The sequence below is a fragment of the Typopeltis vanoorti genome, chromosome 11 (assembly GCF_054136105.1).
Source record: "Typopeltis vanoorti isolate ZY-2024b chromosome 11, IOZ_Tvanoo_1.0, whole genome shotgun sequence".
Classification (NCBI taxonomy): Eukaryota; Metazoa; Arthropoda; class Arachnida; order Uropygi; family Thelyphonidae; genus Typopeltis; species Typopeltis vanoorti.
The window spans coordinates 139,335,958-139,361,908 of record NC_143559.1 but is presented as its reverse complement, the minus strand read 5'-3'; the positions used below and the strand labels follow the sequence as shown (position 1 = coordinate 139,361,908).

The window sequence follows — 25,951 nt, the reverse complement described above, 5'->3', positions numbered from 1 at the left end:
AATGCACAAATTCTTGATTCTCCTTCTCTCTTCCATCATCTATGTGGATGATGATGATGAGGCAGAATGAAATCTTTCCACTTCTGTCTGTCCCAGGAGAGTCTGAACAATTCTATTCACTTTGGTGTCGCTTGTGATTTGGTTTTCGGGGTCTCTTTTATTTTGTCTATCCATCTAATTCTGGGCCGTCCTTTGGATCTTTTACCTTCCATTGTTGTATTTAGGACTTTAGATAGTAGTCCTTCTGTTCCCATTCTGGTCACATGGCCAATCTATCACGGTCTTCTTTCTTGGATTTTGTCTATTATTGTTATTTCTTGTTTTAGTCGTTTCCATATGTCTTCGTTTCTTAGTCGATCCAGCAGAGATATTCCAAGTAATCTTCTTAGCCAACCCATTTCAGTAACTAATAATTTTTTCTCTTCAGCCTTTTTGAGATTCCAGCATTCACTTCCATAGAGGAGTATTGGGAGGACCATTGTTTCATAGATTCTTACTTTTGTTACTTGCTTGATGTCTCTTGACTTCCATATTTTAATAAGTCGTCCAAAAGTTTGGGATGCTTGACTGATTCATCTGTTTATATCTTTTGTAATTTCACCATTGTACTCAATAACTCCTCAAAGGCAGGTGAAGTTTTCTACCTGCTCTAGATTCTTACTATCAATTTCAATTTTCAGATTGGTGCTTCTTTTTCCTATTTGCATAATTTTTGTTTTGTGTATATTTATGTTTAATCCAGATTTTATACACTCCTCCTTTATTTTATCAGAGATTCGCTGTAGATTTTCTTCTGTGCTAGTAATGTAATGTAGTCTGCAAATTTTAAATTTTACATTTTTTCCCATATTGCTTCTTCCATTGTAAGGTTGAACAGGTCTGGTGACAGATTGCATCCCTGTCTTACTCCACTCTCTCTATGTGGAACCAGTTGGTTAAGGTGTCCTCCATTCGTACTGCACTTTCATATTTCTCATACAGATTCTTATTGTTTTGTTGGGAATTCCAAATTCTTTCATAGTTTTCCATAGTTCTCTTCTACAATCTTAATCAAATGCCTGACAAAAGTCTATGAAATTTATGTAGCAACTTTGTTTGTACTGTAGTGTCTTTTCTATTAGCTGTCTTAAGGTGAATAGTTTATCAATTGTGCTTCGTCCTGGTCTGAAACCTGCTTGTTCTTCTCCTAGTGCTAGTTCTATATATGGATTAATTTGTTTTTGGAGTACTTTCATAAAAACCTTACTTGGAATACTGAGGAGGCTAATTCCTCTGTAATTATTGCATTCTGTTTTATCTCATTTTTTGTATATAGGAGTTATAACTGATTTGGTCCAATCAGTAGTCATTGCTTCTTTTTTTGTAGATCCTTTCAAATAATGGTTTTAATGGTTCCAAAAGTTGTTCCTTTCCTGCTTTTAATAATTCTGCATGTATTTGATCAATGCCAGGTGCTTTCCTAGTTTTGAGTTTTTCTATGATATGTGCTATTATTTCTTTGGTAAAGATATTTGTTTCCTCTTCCATTTCAATGGCTAGAATAGTAATATCCTGGGAACCGTTTTTATTATATTTTATTATGTTTTTATTATATTTTTATTTTTTAAAAAGAATGGCCTTCCCAATTGGCCATTCTTTTTGTTTTACTTTCAATTAGTTGTCCCTCTTTGTTTGTGATCATTATAATTTTTATTGTCTGTGCCTTACTAATTTGATCTATTTGTTTATATAATCCATGAAGGTTATTTTCTTTTGATAGCTTTTCTGCCATTTTTTCTTCTAAACAGTTATCATTGTCTCTTTTAACTAGTTTTCTAATATATCTAGTTAATCTCTTATATTCATATCTGTTATAGTTCTGTTTTAGTTTCATGCTTTTCTTTTGATCGCTTAACCTTTTTACTTCATTCGAGATCCAGTCCTTTTTACTTTCTCTTTCTGTGTAACGTATTGTTTTTTCTGCTGATTTTAATATTTATTATTATTTCCTTTGATTTGCACCAATGTTCTTCGATGTTTATATTCTGTTTTGGTAGTTCGTTCCTTCAGGTTTTTATCTAGTTCTGGTTGATATTTTCTTAGAATATTGTTGTCTTGTAGTTTTTTTTTTTTACATTCAGTCTCCTTTTGACTCTAAAAGTGCTTTCAGATTTTAACTTTATTTTTAGGTTTGCTAATACTAGCTTATGGTCTGATCCACAATCTGCAGAAAAGGATCTGCAATTTAGGATACTTGATTTCTATCTTTGGTTTACAATAATATAGTCTACCATATTCTTGATTTGTCTGTGTGGCGCCATGTCCATTTTCTTTTGGGTTTTGGTTATTGTTAGTCTATTATTTGAGCAGACGTTTAGCAGTCTTTCGCCACGTTCATTGCTTTCTCCATACCCGAACTTTCCGATTACTCTTGGCCAGGTATCCCAGTCTTTGCTTACTTTTGCGTTTAAGTCCCCCATTACAATTAGGAGATCTTGACTTGATGTCTGCTGCACTGCTTTTTGAAAATCTATATAGAACTCCTCAATGTCTTCTGATGATGTCGAAATTGGTGAGTATACCTGAAAAATAGTCAGTGATCTGATTGATGTTTTAAATCTTACTTTAATATCATAGGTGAGATAGGATTGTAGGACAATAGAGAGTTTTGAGCCTTTGGTTTTAATATAAGTGCTACTCCTCCCTGCCTGAAGTTCAGATTTTGTACTGTCCATGGTGGAATTCTCCTTTTCTAATCCATCTGGTTTCGCAGAGTTCAATCACTTTCCATCGGTAGTTGTCTAATTCATGCAGTAGTATTTCCAATGCTCCTTCCTGGCGAAGAGTTCTTACATTCCATGTTCCTTTGCTTGTTATGTTTTTCCTGTCTACTAGGTGATGTTTTGTTTCGATAGCATATTTTTTGCCGTCACTATCTTGGTTCCCTAATAGTGGGCTTGACCCATGTTTGACCGGGTGACGGTCGAGCAGGTATGTATCTTTAGGTTGGTTAGAGTTCATCCGGTTTCAATAGTTAAGTTTTGTCAAGTATCAACCACCACTCCTTGACCTGAATTCAGCCTCTCCTAACATGGAGTACAGATGCTGTTTGCAGCCGATTCACCGAATACAGTCGCTGCTTGAGATTGCCATATCTGGCTATCCTCATTTAGTTTAGCCTGTGGATTGACACAGTTTACCATGGTGTGACCGCTACCAGTTTACAGTAGCTTCTTGGAGCCATAAGTGAGAATTGGGTGTCCAGTGAGAACCAATCCATCTAAACCACAATTAAGTGCCACCATCCAAGTTGAGAGGTACTATCTCTCCTCGACACCCCATACACCCAAAAAATTCTTGATTGCCTATGAATATTTTCTTACTTGTTATTGAGTAATATATCTGAACAAGAGAGTGATTGTTGCTTTTGCTATTTCAATCATGAATTTAATTTATAATGGCAACTAAGAAAATGTAAATTATTCAGACCTAAGCTTTATTGCAAATAATAAAAAGGTTGTTTGTATAATGCTGGCCTTGGCAAGGTGTATTCCCTTCTCTAACTAATAGGAAATGAGTTCAAACCCAGGCTTGGTTGTTTGTAAAAGTTTTTAGGTGTGAATTGTTATTATTCAGTGTAAGATCGCTAACCCTGCCTGAAGTGACTTGAAAAAATTCCATATTTTGTTTCCAGAGCATGGTTTCTGGAATCTTAGCCCACCTACCTTTACTAATGTGTGATGGATTTATGTAGGTTTACAACCTTTCTTGGGTGATTTGCATAAAAAAAAAAGAAAAAAAACTTATATATAAATAAACGAAGCTATTCAGAGCAACGACCTAGATAAGGTTTCTTAAAATTTCTTCATATATACAGGTTTGCAGTGATGAAGACTGTAGTGAACCCATTGCCAAACTAGGTGAATAAAAAAAAAAATCCCTGTTTCAGATTACATTTGAAGTAGGAGGAGCAAAAACAGCGCCTAACAACAGATCTTTGATATAGACATTTTAAAACAAAATATTGTGTATTCACATAGTTATTCTTGAGAGAGAGGAAAAATTTGTGACATAAATGGCCAAAAAGTCTGATATAGGTAATGTAAGGCAGCTGTTGTCGGAGGTTAAACATCTTGAAACATTGGTTTCAAGTGACAGTGACATAGGTGACTTAGTATCATTAAAGGATAAGGAGTCAGACTTGCCAAATGAATATGGTCATCTAAATCAACTTTCAAGCGGCCTTGATCTGGTTGCTGAAGGCCAACTATCAGGTGAATGTGTACATACCAGTGTCTTGTCCCTTTCAGTTTCTGATTCTTCAGTTAATTCTCATCTAGCAATCAAAATCTTAGGTAGTGATGACAACAATCCTTTCATCAATTCCAGATGAATGTGTGCATACCAGTGTATTGTCCCATTCAGTTTCTGATGCTACAGTTAATTCTCACCTGCCTATCAAAATCTTGGGTAGTGATGACATCAATCCTTTATTTTCTAGTTTTGATATGTCATTTGAGTCAACCATTTCTTCTGTGGTTGCTAGGGATGTCAATCCAGATTACTTATCATCTTGTGTGTCTGTGATATCATCTCTTGAATCTGATGTCAAGGTAGAGAAAGATAATGCAATCCATTTCACATCTTCTAATGTATCAACTGTTTTGCCTGTATTAATTGACTCATATAAACACCGAAGTTTCAGTGTAATATGTGATGATACATCTGGTTTGTCTAATGTCCCAAGTTTAAGTGATCATCAAGACTTCACAGTTAGGTGCCATCATTCTCATAGGAAACATTCATTTTTTTATACAGCCATATCCCAATAACTGATAGAAGCATGTGGAGTAGACTGTGTTGTGCAAGTTCTCCTGAGACAAAGGAACTTACATTTTTAAATGACTGTAATATATTTTATAATTTTGATCTAACCAAATTGTTTAGTTTATCTTTCAGCATTCCAATATGTTCTAATGTTTTTTATGGAATATTCAGTATGGGGGGGGGGGGATTAAGAATGACAAGGAATGAGAATGACAGATTATTTAGTAACGGATTAAATGAATGTGTGCATGGAATAAATAGTGCAGAAATACATACACAGAGATTGCTGAGAGATATACAAAAGAATGCGGGAGAAGATCAGGGACAAAAACAAGCATCAGTAGGGTAAAGGTTGTCAAGTCAAAAAGGAGCAGAAAAGATATTGTGCTGTATGGGGATTCTATAATTAAGCATGTGAAGGATGGTAGAGTAATTAAAGCGTGTTATCCAGGGTCAGAGATTAAGGATATAACTGAGGCTGTGAAATTGCAGAAAGATAGAGCGAGTGAGATTGCTGTTATTGGGATGAATGATCTAGGTGGCGAAAGATTTTCTGTGAGACAGGCTTTGAAAGATATAATGATAGCAATGAATGCAAAGAGCGAGAGTGGAAAGATCATGAGTGTGCTACCAAGATTTGATAGTGATGAATTAAACAGAAGAGCAATTATAGTAAATGGAATGATGTCGAGATTATGTAAAAGCTTCTACAAAGAAATGAAACTGAACATTCATTTTATGAATGTCTGGGATAAGTTTGATAAAAGGAAGGAGTATTTTAAGAGAGATGTTTTGCACTTAAATGGATTGGGCGCTTGGCATTTAGAACATTTATTGATGAAAGATAAGAGTGAATGGTCAAAAACAGGGAAATGGGATTTGCTAGGGAGGCAGGTGATAGAGTCAGCTGTAAATAGTACTAAGGTCATTAATTGCTGTGAATTTGGGATTAATTGTTTGTAGAAAATGAACAGTATAGAGAGTGGGCTAATAAATAGAGTGGATAAAAATCGGCATGGGACTATTGTGAATACTAAAATTAGTAGAATGAATATCAGTTCTAAAGCTGGTATAAGAAGTAAAGGGGATCTGCAGTTTTTGTACACTAATTCAAGAAGCATACAAAATAAGAGGGAGGAATTTTTGCCATTAGCAGAGAAATCACAACCAGCATATGGCTTGGATAGGACTGGCTATAGACCTAAAAATGAAGTGTTGTGTTTGTTTACAAATGCCAGAAGTATCAGAAATAAAGGGGACGAAATGGTTTCAGTGATTGAGTTTATTTGCCCCCAAATCACTGGAATAGGTGAGACATGGTTGAATGAAGATGATATCATAACGGGAATAGAAATAGAAGGGTACAGTATTTTTTGTGAGGATAAAAACGGCAGGAAGAAAGGGGGAGTGCTGCCTATGATAACTGGGGAATTAAGTCCACATAAGGTAGACATGAAAGAGGGAAATAGTGGCAATGGTTATGAGGCAGTGTGGTGTAATGTGGAGGTTGAGAGGAAGACATATTTAGTTGGATGTTGCTATAGGCCTGGAAATGTGGAAGGTGGTGATGAAGAAATGTATAAACAATTTGGATTAGTGAACAAAGGAAGGGTAATTATTATGGGTGATGATGGTGGTATAGATTGGAATGAAGAGAATAGCATTTGGGAATAAGGAAAGTGAATTTCTTGAATTCTTGAGAGATAATTATCTCGGGCAGCATGTAAAGAAAGGCATGCGAGGATCAAGAGTTCTAGATCTCATCATTTCATCAGAGGATGTAATTGTTGTTAGAGAGGGTTCATATTTTCCTCCAGTTGGTGAAAGTGATCATGAAGTAATCACCTGTGTTATGGCTAGTCATATGCAGGCTTTTTCGATGAAAGGATATATGTGAAATTATAAGGCTGATGATTATGACAAGCTTAGGAGACAACTTAGAGCTATAGCATGGAACGAGGAGTTGAGCGGTAAGGAAATAAATGCTGCATGGGAACTTACAAAGAAATACATAATAGCATCAATGTATGAATGTATCCCAAAGGCCAAAAGGCTGAATAAGGTTAGTGTAAAATGGATGAATGTGGAGCTTAAGCATGAAATCTGGAAAAAGAAAGTCCTTTGGAGGAAGTACAAGATGAATAACGGTAATCAGTCACATAAAGAATATAAAGAGCAAGCCAGGAGAGTGACTCAGTAAGGAAAACAAAAGTAGAGTATGAGCAGAAATTGGCAAATCAGGCTAAGAAAAACCCTAGAGAGTTTTTTAGATATGTGGCAAGTAGAAGGAAGAATGATCGTGGAATGAAAGTGGTACAATGGTAACTGCTGTAGAAGACATTGTTGAGGTATTCAGTGATCAATTTATAAGTGTGTTTCATCCTGATCAGGGTGGAATCATGAGGAACTTAAGTGTAGAGGACATAAGAGAGGATAGCTTAATTGTGAGTGAGCAGGAGGTATTTGAGGAAATCAATAACCTTGATGTTAATAAGGCGATAGAATTTGATGAAATATCACCACACATCTTAAGAGAATGTTCCAGGGAATTGGAAGTAGCATTGGCATGCCTGTTTAACAAGAGTTTTGTAACAGCACTGGTTCCAAGGGAGTGGAAGGAGGGTAAAATTGTTCCACTGCATAAAGGTGGTGATAAGGTTGTAGCTTCAAATTATAGACCAATCTGTATATCTGGAGTTGTGATGAAGATCCTAGAGAAATTGGTGAGAAGTAGGATACAGAAATGGGTTGATAACAGCAGTATTCTCTGTGGTTATCAGCTTGGGTTTGTTAAGGGGAGATCATGTTTCACTAACTTACTTATGTACTATAACAAGGTGACAAATACCTTGGACAGAGGAGATGCGTATAGAGTAGTGTACTTGGATTTTGCAAAATCAGTCTTTTGATAGACTGCCACATGACAAGCTCTTAATTAAATTGAAAGAGATGGGATTGGATAACAGACTTCTGTGTTGGATCAGTGACTGGCTGTCAGATAGGTATCAGAAAGTTGTATATGGTGGTGCAGTATCTCGAAAGAGAAAAGTCACCAGTGGCGTGCCACAGGGGTCAGTTTTGGGGCCATTGTTGTTCAATTTGTATGTTAATGATATTGGGTTGAGTTCAACTAGTGATATCCAGCTGTTTGCAGATGATGCAAAACTGGGGAGAGCAATGCACAATCAGGCTGATGTTAATGCCTTACAAGAGGACTTGAATAGATTGCATGAATGGGCAGGTAAGTGGAACTGTTAGTTCAACGTTGCTAAGCGTAAGGGTTTGAGATTTGGTAAGCAACAATGGGATGCAAAGTATAAACTTGGTGGGGAAACTTTAACAGAAGTAGAGGAGATGAGAGATCTAGGTGTGATGGTGGACAAGGACCTGAAATTCAGGGGCCACATTACACAAGTTGTGAAGACATCACATTGAATAATGGCAATGATGCAGAGAACCCTGACATGCAGAACATTGTATAAGGCCTTGATCAGGCCTCGTACGGATTATTGTGCACAGATTTGGTCGCCAGGTTTTCATGGTAATGAGGATATGTTGGAAAGGGTACAGAGAAGATTCACAAAAGTAGTCAGTGGTCTTTGGAATGTGGGGTATGAGAACAGATTGAGGGAATGTAAGGTATAGAGCCTCATGAATAGGAGGAAGAGGGGGATGGGGATATGATTGAGACATATAAACAGATCAGGGTTGTTATCAGGTAGATATGGAAGAGATTTTTCATAGAATTGGAGAGGGAAGTAGAACAAGCAGCCATTGCTGGAAACTGTATAAGAAGAGTGTGAGCAAAGGAGTGAGAAGCAGGTTCTTTGCATGGAGGGTGGTTGGTGAGTGGAATGCATTGCCTGAGTGTGTTGTGGATGTGGACACATTGAATTAGTTTAAGACGAGGTTAGATAAGTATTGTATGCAATAGTGAGTACCTCCCACGATGAGTCTCTGACTCCATGGAGATTGGGTGTTGATGATGATAATAATAATAATAATTAAGATGGAATCAGTCATTCCTCCTCTTTCCTCTCCAAAAAAATGGCTGATTTGTGATTTGTAATTAAATTCATTGATAAATAGGAGATTGCCACTAGAGGGCTGCACGGTGTGTAGTGTTTGCGTGTGTAGAGAGCTCCTGAAAAGATAAGTGTTATTTTAAGTAATAATTGGCAATATTTCTTGAATCTTAACGTAGTATTGTTTACTTTTGGTAACTTAGTGTGTCTGTGTGATTTTAAATTAGTAGTTTGATAAGATACAATAGATAGATAGCGTAGCACATGACATCGATGAGAAGAAAGACAATGCCATCCAAATCTTCGCCGTCTTTGTTTAAAAATTTTACCTTAAGGAAGTTTGTTCAGTGTAATGTCTGTGGGATGTATGCTTTTCTGACAGCGGCTGGAATTTGGTTCAATAATGATAGTGGTGGGAAAGTGAGGATTTAAAGTGTGTCTCAGGTCACGAGATTGATGTCGTTGATGAAGCCAGAATGTGATAAAAAATAGTGATGTGATAGGAATTTGCGATGTAGTACCAGATAGCATTGAGAGCGATGTTAAGAGTGAAAGTAAAAATACAGAGTGAGAGAATGGTTTAACGGATTAAAAAAATGAAGAGTTAGTTGCAATGAGGGAGATCACGTGGTTGCGTGGAGTGATGCATAGGGCGAAGCGGCAGCTGGAGCGATTGCAAAATGGTTTACCGAGCACATCAGCTAACAGAAAGAAGCAAATGCATGATAAGAAAAATAAGAGTATTATTGGGAGTGTAAGAAAATGAAGGAGCGAGTGTTGTATGGCGATTCATTAGTAAGAGGTAATAGACGAGAATTTGACAAAATAGTACTTATTGAGTGCGAATATTAAGGATATAAGTGAGTCTATTAGAGCGCAAAAGCAGAGGGTGACAGAAATGATAGTAGTGGCAGGAAATAATGATTTAAAAGGTGAAAAAATTGCTATGAGAGAGGACATGAAGGAATTACTAGAGGTAGCAAAAGAAAAGAGTGAGAGAGTTAAGATAGTGAGTCTGTTGCCACGGTATGACAGAGAAGAGTTGAGGAGGGTCATAATTGTAAACGACTCTATGCGCAGGTTATGCTGGATGAGTGGTGTGGAATTTGTGGACGTGTGCAGTGAGTTTGATGGGTGAAAGGATTTATACAAGATGGATGCTTTTGTATCTGAATGGATTTGGTGTGCGGAGACTGGAAAAAGTGTTGTTGAATGAAGTGAAAGTGGATGTGCAGAATCAGGGAAACTAGAGTTATTAAGGGGTGGGGAGGGAGTGGATATGCAGACATCAGAGAGGCCGTTGAGTGTAAGAATGTGTATAATATGCCCGAGCTAGTACGAAGGACAACGAATCAGAATGGGATAGTTAGTATAAGGCATCAAGATAAGGGTGGGACTAACGGGCTTCTGCATTTCATGTATACTAATGCCAGGAGTATTAGGAACAAAGAAGAATTTTTGGCCGTGGTTTTTTCTTCCTGGCCACAGGTTATTGGCATTAGTGAAACATGGCTGACAGAATGATATTGCTAATGGAATAGAATGTGAAGGGTGTAATCTATTCAGGAGAGACAGAGAGAATAAAATGGGGGGGGGAGAAGCATTATTGATGATAGCTGATGAACTGCAGCCAAGGAGAATAGAAATTGAACTGGGATAGAGAAAAGAGCACATTTGAGGCTATTTGGTATGAGATTGAGACTAGTAGAACAAAATATACAGTTGGGTGCTGCTGTAGACCAGGTGATGGAATAGATGGTGTAGATAATATGCATAAGCAAATAGACGCAATGAGTGGAAGGAGGGTAATTATTATGAGGGATTTCAGCTATGGTAACATTGATTGGAAGGAGGAGAGGACACACGGGAGGAAGGAATTCGGTTTTTTTGCAGTTATTAAGGGATAACTATCTGAGACAGCATGTAATGGAAAACACTAGGGGTTCAAGAGTGCTTGACCTAGTAATTGCATCTGAGAATTTGACAGATGACAGTTGCCAATTTCACATAAGGTTTAAATAGAGTGCATAGTTGGTGTTTGTTAAGCAACCTAGATATCTTTTCAGATGTGCCTTTATCTATAAATCTCTATAAATCTGTATAAAAGATATCTAGGGCGCTTAACAAACACCAACTATGCACTGTATTTAAACCTTATATGAAATTGGCAACTCTCATCCATTCACCTAAGGACAGATTCACTCCTTTATCACATCCAGGAGTCTATGAAGTGCCCTGTTCATGTCATCGAGCCTACTGCGGACAGACAGAAAGAACTGTGGACATCCGCCTCAGTGAACACAAAAAATATATCCGGCACTTTTGCTATGGCAAGTCGGGTCTGGCAGACCATGCTTTGGATACCCTGGCACACAGGATCAATTGGAAAAAAAACAAAAGTACTGCACAGAAGCCTAAAAACATACTCCAAACCTCAACAAGTATGGCTGTATAAATCTACCAAAGATTTGGGAGACAGTCATCCTAAGACCAAATATGTGTGTAGAGGCTTAAGTGCTGTGAGGACATCATGTTGGAGGCTTAATGGATTTTTTACAACACTCAAAAAGAATTAAAATAGAATTTAATACTTTTTATATTTCGTCCTAGTCACTAGGACAACTACGGGGATTACAAAAACAATTAATGTATCATATACACAAATAACAAACAATACTAAGCCCAACCACGTGGGTGACACTAAAGTACTATCTAAGTAGAGCGCCCTCTAAGGGCAGTAGTAGGTGGCCTGGAATGTAAGGTGGGAACTCTGGTGATGAGTGTTTCCCAAATCTTCGGAAGCTTAATGCAACCGTATTTATTGAGATTTGGTTGGTTTTTGTAAACCCCGTAGATGTCCAAGTGACTAGGACGAAATATAGGAAGTATTAAATTCTATTTTAATTCTTTTTGAGTGTTGTAAAAAATCCAATAAGACCAAATATATATATTATTATTATTATTATTTTAAGTCTTTAAGAAGGGAGACCAGAAGGATTCCAGTAACTATCGTGGCATCTCTCTGCTCAGCCTGCCTGGGAAAGTGTATGTCAAATGCTTGGAAAGATGGTGCAGGAGCATAGTTGAGTCAAAGTTCCAGGAAGAACAATGTGGCTTTTGTCCTGGTAGAAGCACAACTGACCAAATCTTCACTTTAAGGCAAGTCTTTGAGAAATCTTGGGAATATGCCAAGAATGTCTACACGTTTTGTAGACTTGGAGAAGGCATATGACCGGGTTCCTCGGGATAAGCTTTGGCAAGTAGTATAGGAGTATGCAGTGGATGGTCAACTATTAGCTGCCATCAAGTCCCTGTATGAATGCCCAGAGTTTTGTGTCAGGGTAAACAGTACAAAGCCTGAACCTTTCACAGTCTCTGTTGGCCTCCACCAAGGGCGTGTTCTGTCACCCCTCCTTTTCATAATATTTATGGAGTGGATTGATAGGCACAGCCGAGGTAGTGAGTGTGTCAGAATTGGAAAATTTAGCATTGGACGTCTGCTTTTTGCAGATGACCTAGTTTTGCTTAGCTCTTCCAGCTGACCAGACGCCGGTCAGCTGGAAGAGCTGATACCTGGTCAGCTAGATACTCGAATTGGCTTAGCAAGCTCAATATTGTGGGAGCTTGGCCGTTCGGTAGTATTGAAGCGGGAGTTAAGCCAGAAGGCAAAGCTGGCTGTCTTCAATACAGTCTATGTCCCCATCCTCACCTATGGTCATGAGAGTTGGGTAATGACCGAAAGAATGCGGACACGAATCCACGGCTGAAATGAGGTTCCTTCGAGGGGTTGCGGGGCTGACAAAACTCGACAGAGTCAGAAGCTCTGCAATTCGGGAAACCCTCAATATTCAACCGCTGCTTCTCCATGTTGAGAGATCACAGTTACGTTGGTATGGGCACCTGGTCAGAATGCCACAAGAGAGGCTCCCTCAGCAGGCCCTCTTTGCTAAGCCAGTGGGTGGGAGGCCACATGGAAGGCCAAGGACTCGCTGGATAGATTATATCCAAAACCTTGGGTGGACACGTTTGGGAATCCCACCAGAACACCTGAGCTTGGTGGCAGAGGATCGTGACCATTGGAAGTTCCTCTTGAAGCTGTTACCCCCACAACCCAATTAGGAAGAGTGGGCCTTGAAGATGTATGCGTATTATTATTATTTTTTTTTTTTTAAAATTTAGATGCCACCTAATTAAGACTTTAGTCTTGTATTGCAAGCTGCAATTACTTATGCTAGTCCCACTGTTACACTGGATTACAGTTGTCTCACTGTTGTAACAAACTTTGTTTGTGTGCTCTGAAGAGGAAGAAATATTAGCTTTTAAGTTAATAAATAGTTATTTTCTTATCAATCTGTTTTCGCATCAATACCGTTAAAATCCATTTCATGATGTGCGACGAACACATAAGCCTTTCCACACTTTTAACATACAATTTGTACAGCAGTTGCCCAAATACAAAGTTTTATGGCATCCTGTTAGTTGCCTACTTTCTCTTTGATTCGACTCGTATACTTCTGATGTCTATGAAGGCACTCTTATTCATGTGACCAGCTTCATGTCCTTCCACATTTGCTCCAACCAACTTATCTAATGCAGTTGGCTGTGATATCCTGTCAAATAACTTTTGTAAAGGAGTCCATCACTCTTATAGTGTGGCCTTATCCATAAATAAATTGTACGTTTATAAAGTACTAAAAACAAGAACAAAAAGTATTTATAAACTTGTCACTTTGCTTCTAAAACATTTGAATTTTGTTAATCTATAATTAAAGTGTTGTTTATAAACATCTGTACATCTCGGCACTTTGGTTACTTAGTCCATTGGCATTGACAGCCCAGTAGTTTATTTGTTCCTTTGAACTAGAATTAGTAGAAACATTCACTTATAAGAAATCTTTCAGAAATTTCAATTAGCATGTTAAAAGAAATTCTTTGAAATTGTTTTAGGCTTTCCTCTTAGATGGAATCGAATATCAGAAGTTGAGAAAGAGGAAGTAACACTTCGGCTACTTGATGCAATAGAGGTATCTCAAAGAACGTCTAGAATGACAGCAGCTCGAGCTGTTTTGTATCTTGCTCAGGGTGTGTTCGGAGAATGCCTTACCTTAGATGAACAGCCTAGAATTGCAAGAGAAAATGTATTTATGCTCTATAAAGTGGGAATGTTTCACACATTCATTCAGTTGCTCAATATGGAGATTGAGTAAGTATAATAAATGTTGGAACATTTTTATAAATGCTTGATATTTAAGATTTATTTCACATGAACTTTTAAAGACCATGTTTGTTTTATCATAGTATCTTTAATAATTCTAATGTCAATTCATGCACCAAAAACTTCACATATGAGAGTAAAACATCAAAGTGAATTGATAAGAGATGGGTCATTGATCCTTTTAATTGCTCTTATGCATTAGTAAAAAATTTTTAGAAGCATCTCTTCTTTGGAGCACCAACTGATTACTAGAATAGTTTTTAGTGGTAACGAATGACGAGGAATTGTTTGTGACAAGTTTTTCCAACAAACATTGGGGTTATTATACCAAGAAGAAAAATATCATGTTGTCTAGAAATTTGGATATTGGCAAAAGTAAAACTCTGTGTCCAAGCCATATGGCCAAATAGAAAAACACATCATCAGAGAATTTTAGCCAGATAGAAAGGAATGATAGTATCAAGAGCATCAAGAATATTTTGTGCTTGTTATTAATTATTAACTTTTTTTTTTATTAACTTAAAACATTTACATCAATTAATGTAAAAACATTAACATGAATTAACACAAAATAAGGCGTGCACAAAGTTGTTATCTTTTATTTAGCAACAATAATTATTTCAAACCTAACTAGTTATCATTTTCTAAAGTTTTTGAAATGACTTCAAATTAACTACCAGATATGAATTTCGTAGCATTAAGGAAGAGATTTTTATCAAGAACTACTTAAAGAAGGGGGGGGGGGGGTTCACTTTTATTATTTTTGTACTCAGATGTTTACCTATCTTGTTTTTCTTTCTTCTATCTCCCGTATTACAATAATTTCATAATTTTTATTGTATAATAATAATGATAGTAATATTTTTAACATATTAATGTGTATAATATATTGCACTAGTGTTAATTAATGATGTGAAAGTATTTCTCATGGTACTGTAAAGAATATAAGAAGAAAAATATAACTAAATTATTTTCCATCTGTATAATTTGTATGATGCTGCTAAAATTTACTATGTTGTTTTTCAGAGAGAGAGAGAGATGGGATTGTGAACCAAGTGTCAACAGAATTAGTGGATTTCAATGAGATTTATTTGTGCCTATGGTCCCACAGAAGGTTCTACTAAGGTAGAAGTGGAGGAATTTTTTGACGCTCTAGAAAAAGCAACTGACACAATGAAAAAGGAAAAGTTGGTCCTTGTTGGGGATCTAAATAGCAGAGTAGGAAATGATTGTGAGACATACAAAAATATTTTGGAAAAATTTGGAGAAAAGAGCAAAGCTAATAATAATGGCAAATATCTGTTGGATTTCTGCTCAGGACATGGACTGGTTATTACTAACACCATGTTCCAACATAAAAATGTGCACAAATTCACATGGAGAGAAGAGGCTACGAATAAGAAAAGTCTCATTGACTATGTTATTGTTGATAGTGATGTTTTCTCCCACTCTGTACACTCTGGTGTCCTGCACCAGAGTGTACAGAGGATTTGAAATTGGAAGTGATCACTATTTAGACTTGCAGGATAAAATTGAATTTCATATTGAAAAGAATAACATGTAAGAAAGTTTTAAAGCGAATAAAAGTTGAGCAGCTCTCAGATGTGAACTGTGGACTAAAATACAGAAAGATTATTGAAAAGAAAATGAAAGAGTTTGAGAACAGGAATCAAACCTTGGAGATTCAGTGGCAAACTCTGAAGAAAACATTGATTGATTCTACCAGAGAGGCATGTGGTGAGGTTGTGTGCAAGGATAAAAAAATCAGAACTCCCTGGTGGGCACAGGAAGTTAAAGAGGCAGTGAAGGAAAAGAAGAAAGCATATCAAAAGTTCCTAGCAAATAAGTCAGCTTTTATTCTTACAGAATACAGAGACAAATGTAAGAAAGCTAAACAGTGTGTAAAACTAGCTAACAAAAGTCATGGGACGACTTCGGCAAGAATATAGAAAATAAATATCAAAAAGGTGACAAAATATTCTGTAGGTTGTTGAAGAAGCTTAGGAATGGAGGAAAGAGTGCTGTAAAAGGAGTTAGAGATGATAAAGGTGACATGAAAACTGGAGAAAAAGATATCCTTGAAGTATGGAGTAATTACTTTGAAAAACTGCTAAATGAAACAAGCAGTGATGACAGCACAGTGATAAAAAACACTGACCAGGCATGCAGTCAGGAATACATATCCATACTTGAAGTAGAAAAAGCCATCAAAGGCTTGAAATGTGGAAAGGCAGCAGGAGTAGATGATATTTGACCAGAAATGCTGAAGTATGGTGGTATAAAAGTCTTACAGTGGCTGCACTGCATAGTGCAGAAAGCCTGGATAGAGGGACGAATTCCCGATGATTGGAGTAGAGCTCTAATAGTACCCATATATAAAAAGGGAAATAAAACTGAACGTGAGAATTACAGATGTATTTCCCTACTGAGTGTTCCTGGCAAGATCTATGCAAGTATACTTGAGAAACGGTTGAGAAGAATTGTGGAAGAAAAGCTGGGTTAAGAACAAGCTAGATTCAATCCAAATAGAGGCTGTTAGGATCAGATCTTCACTTTGCGACAAATAGTCGAGAAAGCATGGGAATATAAGAGAGATCTGTATTTAAGTTTTGTCGATTTGGAAAAGGCATATGACAAGGTACCAAGAGAGAAGCTATTCAATATGCTGCAGTTATATGGTGTCAATGGGGCATTATATCAAGCAATACTTAGTCTTTATTTGAGTTGTAAGTCAGCAGTTAGAATTGAAGGAAGTACAGGAAGATGGTTTAATGTTAAATCTGGTGTGAGACAAGGATGTACATTATCCCCTCTGTTATTCATTATCTATATGGATCACATTATGAAGGAAAGTGGTATTAAACCTGATATTAAAATTAGAGATGTTAATGTCAGCTGTTTGCTTTATGCGGATGATGTTATACTTCTAAATAAATCCGCTCCAAGTCTGCAAGATTCTCTGACTAAATTGAATAGTTGTTGTAATAGATATGGTATGAAGGTCAGCAATAAAAAGACAAAGACAATGAAAATAGGCAGAATCATTGAAAATGTCAACTGTGTTGTGAATGGAGAACCTGTGGAACAAGTAAAACATTTCAGCTACTTAGGCACGGTTTTTACTGAAGATGGTAAATTAAATATAGAAATAGACAACAGAATCAGCAAAGCTGGTATGGTGGGAAGTCAATTGAATAAATTCATATGGAATAAGAGAGAAATTAGTCGGAACACTAAATTAGCTGTATACAAGACAGTGTTCAAACCAGTTTTAACTTATGGATCTGAGAGCTGGGTCAGAAGTAAAACACTTGACCAAAGACTAGAGACCGCAGATATGAGAGTCCTGAGAAAGATTATAGGCGTGAACAGATGGCATCAATGGCAATATCATATTAAAAATGAGGATATTAGGAAAGAACTTGACATTGTCAGCATCCAGGAATGCATTAGCAGAGCTAATCTGTGGTGGTATGGTCACTTAAATAGAATGGGAGAGGAAAGATTAGCAAAACAAGTGTTCTCTGCCAGGTTAGCAGGAAAATGACCCAGAGGAAGACCAAGATATAGGTGGATTGATACGGTACAAAGTACCTTAGACGATAGAAATATAAGATCTGATAATGTTGGAGTCTAGACAAGTAACAGACTGATTTGGAGGAAAATTGTAGATAAGAAGTTAGTAATGATGTAATTTTTTCATGTAGTACTGTCATATCCTGTACACCAGCGCTTCGCAAACTGTGGGCCGTGCCCCCCTTGGGGGGCCGGGAAATAATGAAAACAAATATAAAATGTTTTAAGACTAAGTAATTTTTATTTTATTTTAAAAGAAACGTATTTAACTTTTATTATTTATTATTTCTTTTTTGTTATTTTTTATATTTTAATGCAAAAATTCACACATTGGTGTTGGTTCTCAAACTTTGCTTCCTGCGTATTTCGGCGCTTAATGAATATTAGTAAATATCGCTTATTCATATGTTTCATTTCAAAGCAGTGGTTAATTGTATTTACTTCGAATGCTCTCCAGGGAAGCTCCAAATCTTCCTGTCCCTTTCATCACGCGTTCGTAATCAGGGACTGTTGATATTGACTTTATATATATATACATTTCAAAACTCGTTTTATATTATCACTGTCATCCGAGCTAGTTTTCTGTTACCAATAAAAGTTTCACATATACTTCACACATGAAAAAAAGCTTAAACAAGTTAATGTGGGGAGATAGTAACTCGCTTGCAGTGGTAAACAACACCCCTCCCTAACAACCATTATACTGCAGAAGCAATAAAAACAAGTACTTTTATTATGCCAGTGAATCTGTGTAATATATTCCTCAACAAATAGTGCAATTAGAGACAACTGGGATAAAAACACACTAATTAATGAATCACATGTCCCCTTCATACAGAAATTATGCTGTATAGACTGAAACAAAACCATATGTTGCATGGGCAAACACAAAAATAAAAACTATTGTTATTAATTAGATGTGTGTGAGTTCGATTTCCCAAGGCAGCAATAAAATTCAACCGAACGTGTTAAAATTCGTAAAAGTGTTAAAACTAAGTAATATATAATGAATGTTATGGCAGTTTCACATATGGAATTCGGTTGAAGAGAGTTAACATTTCAACTCAATTGTCAGCTATGCTTTTATCTTTTGATTGCATGATCTTTTGTTAATACCGCACCAATCATATGCACGTTTTATTAACCTGCCTTTGCTGTCTGTTTCGCGTTAGGATTAATTACCTTAAAGGGAGAAAAGTCGCAAAAGTGAAAATTGTTCCTGGTCCGGGGATTCCCTTATTCAGGTAATATTCACTATTTTCATGTTATCAGTCTGTGGTGTGCCAGTATCGGTAAGTGGTGATATTATTTGATCTATTCTACGTAAAAAAATTTAACCCTGAGATGGATAAGTGGCTGATAAAAAAATAAAAAAAATTCCCGCGAACAATCAGAAGAAGCAGAAACAGACTCAAAAAAAGGACAGTATTTCATATTTTACCAGAACAGCCCGCATCGTCTTCAGAACCAAACGGTAAGAGGCAAAAAATGTAATACATGCATTTGATTTTTGCAATATTCGCTGTGTATGTTTTGTATTGAATATAAATACAATAAATATTATAATAATATATCTCTATTACGATTTTTTTCGAGGGAGGCCGTGAAATATTTTAATTTTTGGAAAGGGGGCCCTGACATCCTGAAGCTTGGGAAGCACTGCTGTACACCCCTTGAGGGTACATGGCAGGAATTTGATGATGATGGTTTCTGTATGTTAAAATTACTGACAATGAACTTAAACGTCATTCTGTTATGTGAAGTGTGTGAATTTCAACTCTTATGGTGGTGGTGTTGACAAAGGGAGGTTAGGATATTTACACAAGGAAATTACTGATAAGTTAAATTAGTGGCAATGAGAACCCCTGATGGGATTATCAAATGTCTGAGCATCCACAGTACTATACCTCAAATGATGTATTGGCAGTTTTATCACTCAAAAATCTTCAATGAGTAAAATGCTTTGAGTTGATTACTCCATGTTGTAAAATCAGACTTCTCTCTTTAAATGATCATCCATTTAAGAATTATAATTTTATTATTATTATATGGGTATCTCCATTGAAATCAGAAAGCTCACTGTGGGCAACCCACACTAACGATTATTCACACAGTTCCTGTTATACCTCTCCTAAACTCATTCACTGTCAGAGCACTTAGAACTAGTTTTGGAAATCTATTTCAGTTATTCATCAGTGACCCCTAGTTCTCTTATATCAAAAAATTTCTTTTGTGTCATCTTATAGAATGATATGGCCATGATACAGTCATTCTATTATGTGAAATGAGGATACACCTTCAATGTATCCTCATTTGGGTTGTAAAGTCCAGTTGATAAGCAAAAAAGAAGGGGCATGATAGCAATTTAGAAGTACTTATAATTCAGCTAGGAATTCAACTCTGTAGCCAAACTTAAGAACAAGTGAAGAAATGCCATCAGGTCCCAAGAGACATTTAGTATCTAAGTTTGATAAGATTCTTCATTTCTCAAGATTCTTCTGGGTTTGCTTAAGCACGGGTAATGGAAAGATACCTCTTTGTAACCTTTTAAGGAATGTGGAGAACCAAACTGGGCTTCTGACCTAATAAACAATGATGGGTTAGCAATCTTACGTATTAATTATTTTACTGTCATGATGATGATTAAGAGGTGATGAGAAAGAGAACTCAGAAATATGCAGCAGAAGTAGTATGTCGGTGTCCAAAAACTAAGGATAAACTACATTTTTACCTCTAATGTGGACATGAATTTATTGCCAGCACTCTAATAATTATATTACACAGAAAATGTGGTATAGATTTCATACAAATTAAATTGTGATACATTTTTGGCAAAAGTTGCAAATTTCCTAAAGACATAGTTAAGGAATTAATGTAGCGCTTGCAGAAAACTATGTGGAGAGACATTTCGGTATGGAATATGTCTACCCTGAATTGTGAAGCAGCTCTCACAAAGTCATACCCTCCTTAGCACCAAGGGATTCTGGAGTTCTTGAGGTAAACTGACTTACTACTCCTTCAGAGCAAGCATAGGGCCTTGTTTGTTTTCTGGAGGGGAATTTTGGGCACCAATACATCTCCCTATTGTGTCTCAAACATGTTCTATGGGGAGCATGCTGGCTGCTCAATTCGATGAATATCCTCAGTATCCAGAAAGGTTTCCACTGATCGTGTATACAATGTGGTGTGGCACTGTCATCCATAAGGATCATTATTCTTCACCTACAGTACCACAGAACAATCGAACATAACTTCAGTTGTTCCATAGAACTTCGTTGCAATATCGTTCACCAGTTCTGGTCCCTTTTTCCAGCACTTGTACCTTGATGCATCCATTAAACATAATGCCTCCCTACACCATTATCCCAGCACTGCCAGTGTATCCCTTTCAAGAACATTGATGTGATGGTAAGCAGTACCACTTTAACACCAGATCAAGTGTGATCTGGAATCAGAAAAAAGACTAAATCGATTCATCTGTAAAAAGTACATTAGCCCATTGGTATTTTGTTCATTCTTTACAGACACAACACCACCACTGAAAACGTGCTCTACAGTGATCTGTTGATAAATGGATGCAGGCTACAGAATGTAGGCCTACTTGTCACAGATGTCTTGTCACAATTTGTTGAGATATCCATGCCTGTGCTTGAATGGAGCTGACTTACAAACAGACTTGCCATTGGTGCATCGATTACATTTTGCTGTTATAATCAAAAATCTGTCTTCATGCTCCATGTTATCCTTGTATCCAGACTCTGGGCAGCATTTGATTTGAAATGCTGCCCAGAGTCTGGATACAACTACTATGTGAGATTCCAAACTCTCTGGCAATATCAGTAATTCTGCAGCCTTCTTCAAACTTTCCAATAATTCTTCCCTGCATGAAATCATCAAGATGATGTCTTTGAGACATTACAAGACATCCAAATTTGCAACTTTATTCCTTAATGAAAAAAAGCTTCCTCCGAACACAATTTACTTAGCACAGCCTTTTGCCTTTTATTGTGTTGAGTTCTACCACATGACCCCCCCTTTGCTTGTAATTCAAAAATTTGATTGTGTTCACCAGTTATGCAAATTGCCACAAGCTGATACATTTGAATTTGCTGTTGTAATCTTCAGAAATAGTGTTTGTCCTTAGGTTTAGGACACAAGTGTAGACTCATAGGCATGTTGCTCATGCAGAGCATCCACTCTCCCAGCTATAGCATGGCTTCGACAGTCTCCCACATACTGCTACTATCCAGCCTTTCCTCCAGGCATAATTTAGCAGGGTTGTCAGCTGATCAGTAAATGAATGTTACCACCAGGTTTAGTAGCTCACCATCTCTCAACCAGCCTATGAATCTGTTTAACTGCTGTACCCTCAAAGATCGGAAAAGCTCTAAATACCCCATAGTATGTTTAGCAAATCTTTGAAGGGATTATCACTCATACTGCACGTTAGAAGGTTGGGGAACAGAAGCAAGAACCCCTTCTGGGATCTACTCTGCCCCCCCCCCCTCCACACATACACACAAGGTGGCAGTGACGTTTCACTTGATGATGAAGGTGACCTGAAATGCATGGTGATTGACGTGGTTAATCTGTACTGCCATGCTTGAATTATATATTTTTTAAACATTGTATTCAGTAGTGCATAGTGCACAGAACTTTGTTATTGTACATTCTGATAGTTTTTAATTCCTGAAGAAGCTAGTCATTTTAAATAGTGAGAAATATAGTTGTTGTCCTCTTATTAAATATGAGTGAATTCCTTAATTCTCATGCAGTTATTATAAATAAATTAATTTACATATTTTTAAAATTACTTCTGTAGAAACAGTAGTGCTGCCACCTCAGCTCTCAGAAAGCCAGCTGTGTCTCTTGGAGATAGCACGGATCTTCGGGTGATTTTAAGTGTACTCTATACATTTGTTGAAGTGATGAGAGTTCCTGTAGAAACTGATACAGATGAGATAAAAAGACTGAGTGAAAACTTTCATAATGAACTTTGTAAGTAGTGTTTACTCAGAAATCTGTAAGATAGAGTACTGTGACAGATTTATTTTATTCTGTATGAAAATTAGAAACTTTAAGAAACAGTCAGGAATTTATGGAGACACAACATGCGTATTAAAATAATTACTTAACTTAATATTAGGAAAGTAACATTTGACGTTTCGCCCTCCATATTTAGATCATCATCAGGAAAATACATATGTATATGAACCAAGCTACATGCTACTACACTATACAAAGGTAAAATGAATCTAACTGTTCATTAACCTTTTACCTAGCCTGACTTCTTATGGAAGAACTAAATGAATAATATTAAATTTTAAAAAATTATAAATAGATTTAAAAAATTAAATTAAAAAAACAGATAAGTTTAAAAATAAATTGAATTAGAAAATAATAAGAAATAAACACACAAAATATTTTTTAAAAATAAATTAAAACAGAACTACATCAAACATTTCTAAAATCCTCTCGTATTTGAGATTTTGTTCTGGGCTTGTTCTGGTTGATATAAGGGTTAATTGAAAAGGATTCATTTTACCTTTGTATAGTGCAGTAGCATGTAGCTTGGTTTTTATACATATGTATTTTCCTGATGATGACCTCAAAACGGAGGTCTAACGTCGAATGTTACTTTCTTAATATTACGTAAAGTAATTATTTTAACATGTGTGTTGTATTATAATTAAATTATACATATTTTTAGTCGTAAAATGTTAAACAAAATAAGACTTATTGATAAACTGACCATAGATATTTAATTTGTACGTATGTTTGTACAATATTGCCTACCGGTTTCACTTGTAACTGACTAGCTTTCTCAAGTCTTGCACAGTACAATAAAATGGTAAATGCAAAAAAGGTTTAAGAATACAAAAAACGTTAGTACCTCTTAGGTAGCTAAGGTAACACTTTTGCACGACATGTCTATATGAATCGTGACTTTCTACTAAGTATCATGAACACGCGTTACATGCAAGTGCATAATATGACTATTCGCGTACTGTAGTTCTTTTGGACTGAGAGAATTAATTAGATTTTTCCAAGTATCGTTCAGTATATGTGTGTTGTATCATCATAAATTCCTAACTATGAATGCTGACCACGGTGTAACCTTAAAAGAAAGAATTGTCATAATTCACGGAGATTTCACCCACAAGTAACGCAACCACTACGGTAAGATGAAAATGCATGTTTCTATGTTAATTAATCGACTGTGTGTGTGTGTGTGTGTGTGTGTGTGTGTGTAGAAAGTATTTTTACCTTGGGTATAATAAATAGTAAAGATACTAAGTTATTTTAAACATGGTTTTTATTCCATTTCCCAAGTAGCAAACAGACAAACAAGTCAAGTTTGCGCCTGCAAGTGTTGCAAGTCTAACTGACCCCTGCACGTAGTGCAAGACCAAGGCAACTCATGGTAAAAGTAGAATAAGCTCTGATCACTAATCTTAATATTTACCCTTAATGCAAAACACATCTCCTGGAGGAGATTGCAACACTTGCAGATGCAAACTTGACTTGTTTGTCTGTTTGCTACTTGGGAAATGGAGGAAAACCATGTTTAAAATTACTTGGTATCTTTAATATTTATTATACCCAGGGTAAAAATACTTCTACATTTATATCTCCTCCTGAGATTTTTATTTAATAAGGTTAAAATACCTTATGGTAACTTGTTCTGGTAAAATACTTATGAGCTCTGTATTACTAAAATCTTGGTATTTCTAGCCTGGCTCCCACTGATGAGACCTCAATAAAGGTCGAAACCGGTCTGAGTAGTGGCCCCTTGCCTTCAATACAAAACATCATACATCTCCTCCAGGACATGTGCTTTGCATTAAGGGTAAATATTAAGATTAGTGATCAGAGCTTATTCTACTTTTACCATGAGTTGCCTTGGTCTTGCACTACGTGCAGGGTCAGTTAGACTTGCAACACTTGCAGGTGCAAACTTGACTTGTTTGTCTATTTGCTACTTGGGAAATGGAGTAAAACCAGGTTTAAAATAGCTTGGTATCTTTAACATAAACCTCGTTTATTGAATATATAGAATATATATAATTCATTATATATTTGGTTCATGGTTCATCAGGCTTAGCATACCATACAACTTCCACCGGCCATAATGTACTCTGGCAAAAAGACATGTCTTACATTAAAAAAAAAATTGTTACATGAGAAAATTTAAAGAAGGTGTAAACATGCTTAGAATTCCAACGTAGTGCAACAAAAACCAGGGCCTAATTCTACACCAAGTTTGGTCAGCATTGATAAAAAATATACCCAAGTCAGACTTCGGACAATGTGAACGTGAACAACAGAACATGACAGCATCCAGCATTGTTCAAACTTAGCATTGCACTGAATCTGCATTCGGATATTTAAAAACTTTTAGTTACCTTTGACCCCTGAAGATGTAAGTCAAATGACTTATGAAACTTGTTGGGTTTTTTATTTTTTATTGTTATTTACCTTAATAAACATGCGGTCCAATTACCAGAATCTTTTTTATGAACTGCTAAACCACAGAAACCTATGCCTACAACTAATAGTTCTATAATTTTTGCACCTCTTCATATCACCTCTCTTATGTAGTGGTATGAAAACTGACTTCTTCCAGTCTCTAGGCCATGATCCTATCTCCCACATCCTTGTAATCAATCTGTGGAACACTCTTATCCCTCCGTCCCCTGTGGCCTTAATTAACTCTGCTGGGATTTCATCTGCACCATGGGGCTTTATTGCTGTTAAGTTGCTTAACTGCTCTTTCAACTTCATGCCTAAGTGGAGGCACGATCAACTAGCCTTTCTAAAACAATGTATAGACAGCAACTTAATACCTGACTGCATTAAGCTAAAAAAGAAGTTTACTTCAGCTAAAGCGCTCTGTATTTATGTCTGTTTGGAAAAAGCTTTGTTAAGAGAACAAATCCACAAGGCCCACAAAACTTAGCAGTTACCCAATCCAGTATGTTGCAACAAAAATTAGAACTATCCAGCTATGTTAATCTCAATATTTGGGATATTCTAGACAAGGTTACAGACAACTCGGCCAAGCACGTATTACTTAAGAACAAAGAAAAACTAATAGCGAAGTTCCAAGCATTAAAACAACAAGAAAGCAACAGACAATTGAGACACCGTATCTGGAGGAACAGCCAATTACAAACTAATAATACAAGGAGCAACCAATCGCGCACAAGTGAAGTCAGGAGTAACCAACCGCCAACAGACCTCAGCCAAGTTTTCAACAAATCAAGCTACGACCTTCACCAAGGAGAACTTTCACTGCTAGGAAAAGTTCTGAACTATGCCATTGACC

At 36.5% G+C, this 25,951-nt stretch overlaps 1 protein-coding gene across 3 annotated transcripts in view; it reads left to right on the top strand.

The window, feature by feature from the left end:
* The window catches only part of Strip (striatin interacting protein), a 367,915-nt gene that overhangs the window by 87,743 nt on the left and 254,221 nt on the right, over nt 1-25,951 (top strand). For all 3 annotated transcript variants that reach the window (XM_090400054.1, XM_090400055.1, XM_090400053.1), the window contains 2 exons: nt 13,779-14,034; nt 22,445-22,620. In XM_090400054.1, the coding sequence (XP_090256180.1) occupies nt 13,779-14,034; nt 22,445-22,620 (432 nt within the window). The remainder of the gene's footprint in view (nt 1-13,778; nt 14,035-22,444; nt 22,621-25,951) is intronic.